Raw genomic sequence first — 8,148 nt, forward strand, 5'->3', positions numbered from 1 at the left:
AAATTGTTAGAATATATACATAAACATTACGAACACATTAGTAGCTGCTTAAACTTATCGATAAATTTAATTTAAACACTCAAACTAACCATGGAAGAAAACATCAAATTAAATTGATACATAAATTAGTTTGCAATATATAATAATGTTGTTATATATATTAACTTGTAAATTAATCAGGTGGCAGATGGAAGTACGTAGTAAAAGCAATCCAGTAAAAGCAGGAATTCAACGTAACAAAATGAAGTATAAATATAAGTTCATTACTGAAAATAAAGAAAAGGATGTCAAATATGAGAGTTTTCCATATTTATTCTGGTCCACATACATAGAGATAGATGATAACGTGGATTGTTTTATTTTAGTAATATGGATACATAGAGATAGACGATAATGTGGATTGTTTTATTTTAGTAATATGGATGTTGCTCAGACTCTTTAAAAATGTCAAACGGTTGGGTGTGTACTTTTGAAGAATCCGAGAGAGACGGTTGGAAATACAAGTATTCATATAATTAGGCCACGATTGGATAGGATGCACAAGTTGCAACCCCACACATGTTTTTTCCCATCTCCATTTTGAAGTATCCATTGTCACCCCAATCTGCTCCCCATGAGTTTTTTATGAGCCAATAAGGAACACCATTTTCAACACCATAACCCACAGCAAGAACAGCATGGTTTACGTCCTGCCAATTTAATTTAACATCATCCTCCAATGCTACTAGGTATGTGATCAAATTCGTAATTACTTACCATGGAAGTGTTTCCACATGCAGTGCTGGTGTAAACTCCGCTCTCATACTGTTTGAAACCATCTATCACCTCAAAAGCAACACTAACAGGTCTAATGAATGCAACTGCAATTTTCAGTTCATCTTCAGCACCCTGTAATATAATATAATATAATTGATTATGTATGAATGAAAAAACAAGTCAACTCAATCATGTTCAAAATAGTATTACCTCGGTAATATTGACTGAATCGATGACTTTGACAGCAACATTTTGTGGTTTGAATTTACATATGCCATCCTTGGCGGTGTATGGATATGATTCTTCCGTCTCAAGACCCCCATTGTATTTAATGTACTCAAATGCATGTGATGGAAGTCCTCCATTACAGCCATGGTTGTCAAAAGCTCCAGCACAGTCCACAAGCTGCTGCTCTGATAGAGAGATTCCCTTCCCAAATGCTTGGGCATACGCTGCCTCAAGTGCACCAGTAGTGCTGCAACAAAACACCACTCTTATATCCTCCTTCCATTTCATCTAATTATATAAGTGTGTCCTAACTAAACTTTTTTGACGTTCATATCTAACTGTTACTAGAATTTATTAATCTAACAAACACACATCTATTTTTTTTTTATAACACTATCATCATCATCATGGTGCGTCCAATATATACTTCTTTTATCTTTTAAAAAAGAATATCGCTCTACATGGACAAAAAAATAAAATTAAAGATTAAAATATACCCACATTTTTGTATAATATAAAATGTAAATTTTTTTCTTATTCCATTCCATCACTTTCTTTTTTTCACTTCATCTCTTCCCTCCTCAAATATTTATTTAGATAGTTTTAAGAAAAAAAATTCTACCCACTCCACCTAACTAACTCCCTGCTTCTATTTTTTTTTTCCGTTTTGTGTTATATATATATATCAAAAAATATTTTTTACTAATCGTCACAAGACTTTTCTAGAATTAATTTTTTATTTATGTTTTATTCGATACACAATTAGAAAAATGTTCATATCTAACATAAAACGAGAAAAATATGAAAAGAAAAAAATATAGGAGTAGATGTTAAATAGGGTTGAATAGAATTTCTTTTATAATATATTTTTAAAAACCACTATATGAATTTTCTTAAAATATTTTTTGAAAGAAATTTAGAAAAAGGACGGGGAGGAGGAGGTGTTGGAGAGTGGTAAAAAAAATTGAATTTTTTTTAAAAGAAATTATTTTTTTGGAATAGTAATACTTTAATATTTAATTAACATTAATAGTTTATTATTTACTTTTTGTCAAGTTCATGTGAAATGTCATGTGTCAAGGTTTCACGTAAAAGAAAGTATATTACACATACCATTGATCTGTGTATCTCAAACTAATAAATGACAATTTAGATATTAAAATTCATAGTGTCAATAGTTTAGATTATAAAAAAAAAAAAAAAATTAGATATATTTTTGATAATTATCCTATGATGATTCTCACCTGAATGTCCAGCAAGCTCCGCAGTCTCCCTGTGCCTTCACTGGGCTAACAATACCAGTTTCCCTCCAGTCTTTCTATAATCACAAAAATTGGAAATTTGCAGTTAAAAAATACATTGCGTGTTTAGCGTTAAGTTCCTATCTTTATAATTCAACTCCATTATGCATCTTGTAAACATTTCATTAACTCTAATGAGAAATGGTGCAGATACGTATACCTACCGCCTATTTAATTTTTAGTTAGAAACTCTTACCAATATCCAACGCAAAATGCATATACGCTACCTCGCGAAGGTAGACTATTAATTTCCCTCGGCTCAAGTACAACAATATAATATAACATGTACGTTCATTCTGCTGATTGAACGTACCTTCTCTGGTAGAAGACCGTTAGTGAACTTAAGATTGGTCTTTGTGGTGGCAGAACAGTTTTGAGGTGTCCCCTGCAACTTCACTCGACGGAACTCATCCCATGTTAGGTCGGTAAACTCTGCCACACAAAACATAGTATATATGAGGAGCCGACATTATAACAAAACAACTTCATATATATTTTAACTACAATTATACATACTATTGACACCGAGTTTGTATGATACTAATGATCTTTTGTTGTTATGTGATCGAATCATCTTCAGATTCTCCACAAATATCTCAAACCTTAGCTTGGTCTCCTCAACAGAGTCGTACTTTTTCCCATACCTTTTATAAACATTCAAATATACATTATTATTACATATACAATTACAGCAATCTCATTTACTATTTATTATAGTGATTTACTTGTTAACAAAGCGAGCAAAGGAGAGAGCGTCGTCACTCTCGCCAACCACTTGAAGAATTCCGCTCTCCACTTCTTCCGAAACGACGACTTGTCTGATGGGATTCTCATCAGCAAAGGTCGCCGCTCCGGCAATCGTAGCGGCGAAAAGGCCGGCGATGAGAACCAATAGGACTGAGGAGCGTGACATTGTAATTGTAATTGTAACCGGAAATAGGATTGGATGAATGAAGCTGGTAGGAACATTGGCCAATTTATTGAGGTTTTTTTTTGTCCTATACAAACTCTATCTCTATTTACTTATCAAATATTTTATAATTTAATTTTTCAAAAAATTACCTAAATACACAACTTATTGATTATATTTTTAAAATTTCTTTACCATTTGGAAAAATTACATAAAGTCATAACTACTATTCTAAAATACATTACTTTATGCGATATATCAATCAGATACATCACATTATGCGATATATCGAGACATACATGATGTAACAAGACATTGAGTGAAATATCTTAAATCGAAACACGATATATGTATCAAAATATTGAGCGATGTATCCGAATCGGGACATGATGTAGTGAGACCTTTTGGAATATATTCGAATTCGGCCTAATTTAAGAGATTTTGCAATTTGGAAAAGATTAGTGATATGATGTAATTAACTCTTATCACTATGAGATTTGTGTAATCACCTTTTTTACTTATCACTTTTGACAAATCAAACAAGGACAAATTTTCTTCTTGCTATTATACTCTCAATTTATTAAGGTTGAGCTCATCAGAAACCGGTTAAAGTTGACACCAATTTTCAATTAAATATTTTCACTATACTTTGTTCATTTTAAACAACTCATGTTGAGTCTCACTGTGTCATTTGACACTTTTTGTTGGTTTGACATATTGTATGTGTTGCACCCATTATGAAAGCGTGAGGAGTTCTTTTTGGATTTTAAAATATTTTTTCCCTCCTCCTTCTTCGGAATGATGAAAACCCTTAAAAATATGAAAAAATTGAAATAAAAGAACTATCACGCTAGTTTTAAAAACATTTATAAGAACAAATTACAAAAAAATCATGACACTAATTTTGAAAACATCTTTTACAATATTAACACTTTTTTTTCTTCAAAAAAGTAGAAGAAGAATCTCATATTTGTCAGAATCTCACCTTGCTATTGATAAAATGGTTCTCAAAATTAAATTTCCAACAAAAAAAAAAGGGAATTAAAATCTAATAATTTTTTTTAAAAAAATGGAAGAAGAACCAAAAAATTTGCCCGGGAGGCATAAGGGACGAAAGTAAGGCTGATGGGTGGGGTGGGGTAACGTAAGGTGGGTGGGATAGTAGAAAATATGTAACTTTATTTATTTTATTTTTTTGAAAAATTGTAGTCTTTTAATAATTTATTTTAAAATTATTATTTTTACACTTAAATTTCATATGTTTGAAGAGTTAACTTCAAATTAGTCATCATGTCATATTATCCGGAAGTGTATTACACACACATTTAGTAATTTTAGTTGTTGTCAAAATGACACAGCGGAGCCCTACTTGAGTTGTTTAAAATGAACAAAACCTATTTGAGGTGTATAAGTGAAAATAGGTTGCAGTTTTAAGGGGTTACCTATGGGTCAGCTATTTATTGATACATTTGAAAAACATAATGAATCAATACGTATAAGACTTTATTAATTAATAGGGATAAAATGATAAATTTACTCTATCAATCATTATTTTTTTAATAAATGTAATAAGTCAAAATTTAACAAATAAAAAACTAACAGATGGTAAATCTTGTTTGATTTTCTGCTTATAAGGGAATGGTGTGTTTTTCCTTCTACATACCTTTCAAGTTGTGCGTCCTACAGATAGTGAGTAGTAAAAAGTAAAATTTTCATATTAAAACGCCAACATGAAAAACATAGCGTTTTGTCAATTTTGTAAATTGAAGAAGTAAAATATGAGGACATTTATAGCATAAGATTGAGGACATTTTTATCTGAATATATGGAATTTTCTTGTAGGAAGCAAACATGAAAAAAACATGGTGTTATCTCTTGGTGGTGAACTAGTATACGTAGAAAAAAATGGACCACTTAGGATAAGATTTTGTCTTCTTTCTTTACATTAGCAACTTCTTATATGTTCGAGAGAGATCAATGAATTAACAAACGAAGGATTCGTTCACAAACTTTCTAGAGGAAAAAAATAAACTCACTCAAATTGGTTAATATATATTATTTTCGTTCACTTTTATTTGTCTAATTTTAACATTGTACACCCTTTAAAAAATAGTTAATAATATTGATATGAGTCTTAAAAAGTAATTTAAAAGTAGAGCTGTCAATATGGGCTAGCCCACTTCATCCGGGCTAATCCGTACAAGCTTTTACATTTTAGGGAAACTTACATAAATATACTAAAATAAAAAAAATATTTACCATTTATAGCAATAATATCTTTTTTTCACTTGATCACTTTTAATTCATTTTTAATACAAGTTTAATACATATTACAAATAACAATTTATTATTCATATATAATACAAATTTTAATAATGGATAATACATTTATCGCACATTTTAATACACTTATAATACAATATGTCAAATTTTTACCAAACAAACATAATATATTTCAAAAAACAATTATAATTCATATATATTACATACATAATTCACTTTTAATTCATATTGTAGATTTGACATAGCATTGTTATAAATGGTAATAAATAAAAAATATTGCTAAAATCAGTAATTATTTATTAAAATGTACTAATTTATGTAATTTTTCCTACATTTTACGGGTCAGGCCGGGCTAACCCATTTTTTGTGTGGGCCAGAAAATGATCGGCCCAACCCACAAGTACGTGGGCTACAGGCCAACCCACTTTTTTTAAAAATTGTATTTTTAATAATTATTAAATTAAATTATAAATTATAATTTAAAAATATTATCATAAATATCGAAAAATAATATTTCATGATGTTATGCCTCATTTGTTTGCACTTAATGGGGGTCTGAATCTTAATCATTCAAATTTGCCTCATTAAGTGTGTTTGTTATTAAGAACTGAATCTTAATTATTCTGATTCAGTTCATTAAGTTCGTTTGTTTTATTTTCTTATAAGTCTGTTAATGGGTCTGGATATATCTGAATGAACCAGATCTGTAACACACTCTTAACACTATCTTAATTCAACTAAATCACAATAATTCGTAAAAGTTCTATTCTTATTTAATTAATGTTAATTACATGCTTACATTATAATTTCCTTTATTCATATTAATTTAATATAAATCTTTTAATTTCATAAGTTAATCAATATGTTTGAATTGATAAGCATCTCATGATATAATATTTAGCACAATTTCAAAAAATAAGAAAGTATTAGTTATTTGATCGATAACAATAATAACTGTCTATTATAAAATAAAATATTTTCCTACACAATATATTTACTACTCTATATAAGCTATTTTACATTGCATGATATTAGATTCTCAAAGCATTTGAGTGCAAAAAATAGTCATATTAATGATGTAACTTGATGTTAAATTCTTAAAAGATAAATCATATTATCTTGTTACGGTAAAAATGTTCAAAATATTATTTTGTATGAAAAAAACTATTTTACTAACAAGCTTTTTATAATATTTTATTGTTAAAACGTTTAATTTCATATGTGCGTTCAAATATTGAAAACTAATCGTCCCAATAATTCAATGCTCAGATTCAGAGACAACATCTTAATATTTAGATGTTAATTCAGATTTACACATCTAGATCTTAATGCACATCTTAATATTCAGATTCAGACGTCTTAATCTTAATGGAAACAAATGAGGCCTTAATGTTACTACTCGTTAATCAAATTTACAAATAAAATTATCTTTATAATATTTATGAAGTTTTTTTTCAAGTAAATTAAAAGTATAAATATCTAAATAGAAATATTAACCTAATTGTTTTGGGTTTGGACTCTTTTTAATTTTAGATTTTAATATTATATTATATTTTTTAATTAATCTTTTTTGGCCCACGGGCCGACCCTACCGATATTTCTCAAGCCCCTCAAATCAGCAGGTTTATTCAGGCCGGGCTGAAAAACCCTTTTCTTAAATGGGCTCCAAAAATCATAGCCAACCCTATTAAATCCCGAGTTAGGCCAAGCCAGCCCAACGGGCCTAGCCCATATTGACGCCTCTATTTAAAAGTTACTTTTTTCTAACATACTAAAAAAATTATTTAAAAGTTATTTTTTCCAACAATACTTTTAAGCACACTAACTAGTGAACGAAAAGTTAAAAACTACTTTGAAAAAGATCTTATGAGAGAATCTTCGTGACCTTAATTTCCATTTTTTTGTTATGAAATCTGTTTGGGAATTTGGATGACAGTAAGATCTCACTAAATTAATATAGTTGGATCATAAAATATTATTATTTTATAAAAATATTTATTAATTTAAAGAGTGTTTTGAGATTCAACTTCCTGATATTGGATAATAAGAGCTTTTAAGATGTACTATCGAAACAAATTTTATCGTATGATATTAAAAGGTTATATTGTGAAATAAACTCATTGAGAAAAAATTAATGTTTTGGGTGCTATCAAGTTTGTGATCCCGACTTGAACGATAACTGTTGAGCAAATCATTTTTGACAATACAAATTTTGTTTAAAAAGAGATAAAAACTTTGAGAATTTGAATGAACCACTTGTGAAAACATTAATCATGAATTTGGGTCATGATTAATGATCTTGGTTACCTTAATAAAATTGACGTCAATAACCTATTGGATTACCTAGGCGAAAAGATACATGCTCAGAGATTTAAAACTTACAAGAAATTATCAAAAGAATAATGTTAACGATGAAGTTGAAGATGATACAATACCTTTGGAACGAGTTACGCGTAGAAAAACAATTATTGCATTTAGAACTCTTCACAATTTTATGGTACAGTTAAAAAAGACAACATAAAAACTTTTGAATGCAATATGAAAATGTATAGATGAAATAAGGAATATAATTGCATTCATTCAAGAATAATTATTTACCAGAGTTAAAGGCAATCAACATTTTGATTTCAATAATCCAATGTTACTCTCATTCAAACTGTGTTCAAGTGA

The 8,148-nt window shown here is 29.0% G+C and overlaps 1 protein-coding gene across 1 annotated transcript; it reads right to left on the reverse strand.

Moving 5' to 3' along the window:
- Nucleotides 1-287: 287 nt before the first annotated feature.
- On the reverse strand, nucleotides 288-3,236 carry LOC101252200 (cysteine proteinase 3-like). Its single transcript, XM_004243659.5, has 7 exons — nucleotides 3,011-3,236; nucleotides 2,802-2,929; nucleotides 2,599-2,717; nucleotides 2,229-2,302; nucleotides 967-1,231; nucleotides 757-888; nucleotides 288-689 (listed from the first exon to the last, which is right to left on the reverse strand). Exons 1-7 carry the CDS (start codon nucleotides 3,196-3,198, stop codon nucleotides 516-518), a joined length of 1,080 nt encoding a protein of 359 aa, XP_004243707.1. The 5' UTR covers nucleotides 3,199-3,236; the 3' UTR covers nucleotides 288-515.
- Nucleotides 3,237-8,148: the final 4,912 nt, after the last annotated feature.

This window comes from Solanum lycopersicum, chromosome 7 (genome assembly GCF_036512215.1).
Source record: "Solanum lycopersicum chromosome 7, SLM_r2.1".
NCBI lineage: Eukaryota > Viridiplantae > Streptophyta > Magnoliopsida > Solanales > Solanaceae > Solanum > Solanum lycopersicum.

Coding starts and splice junctions, on each gene's coding strand:
- LOC101252200 (XM_004243659.5), bottom strand. CDS start 3,198: ATGTCACGCTCCTCAGTCCTATTGGTTCTCATCGCCGGCCTTTTCGCC. Junction 2,303..2,598: donor ACGGTCTTCTACCAGAGAAG/GTACGTTCAATC, acceptor TTGTGATTATAG/AAAGACTGGAGGGAAACTGG. Junction 1,232..2,228: donor GGAGCTTGCTGGACATTCAG/GTGAGAATCATC, acceptor GTTTTGTTGCAG/CACTACTGGTGCACTTGAGG.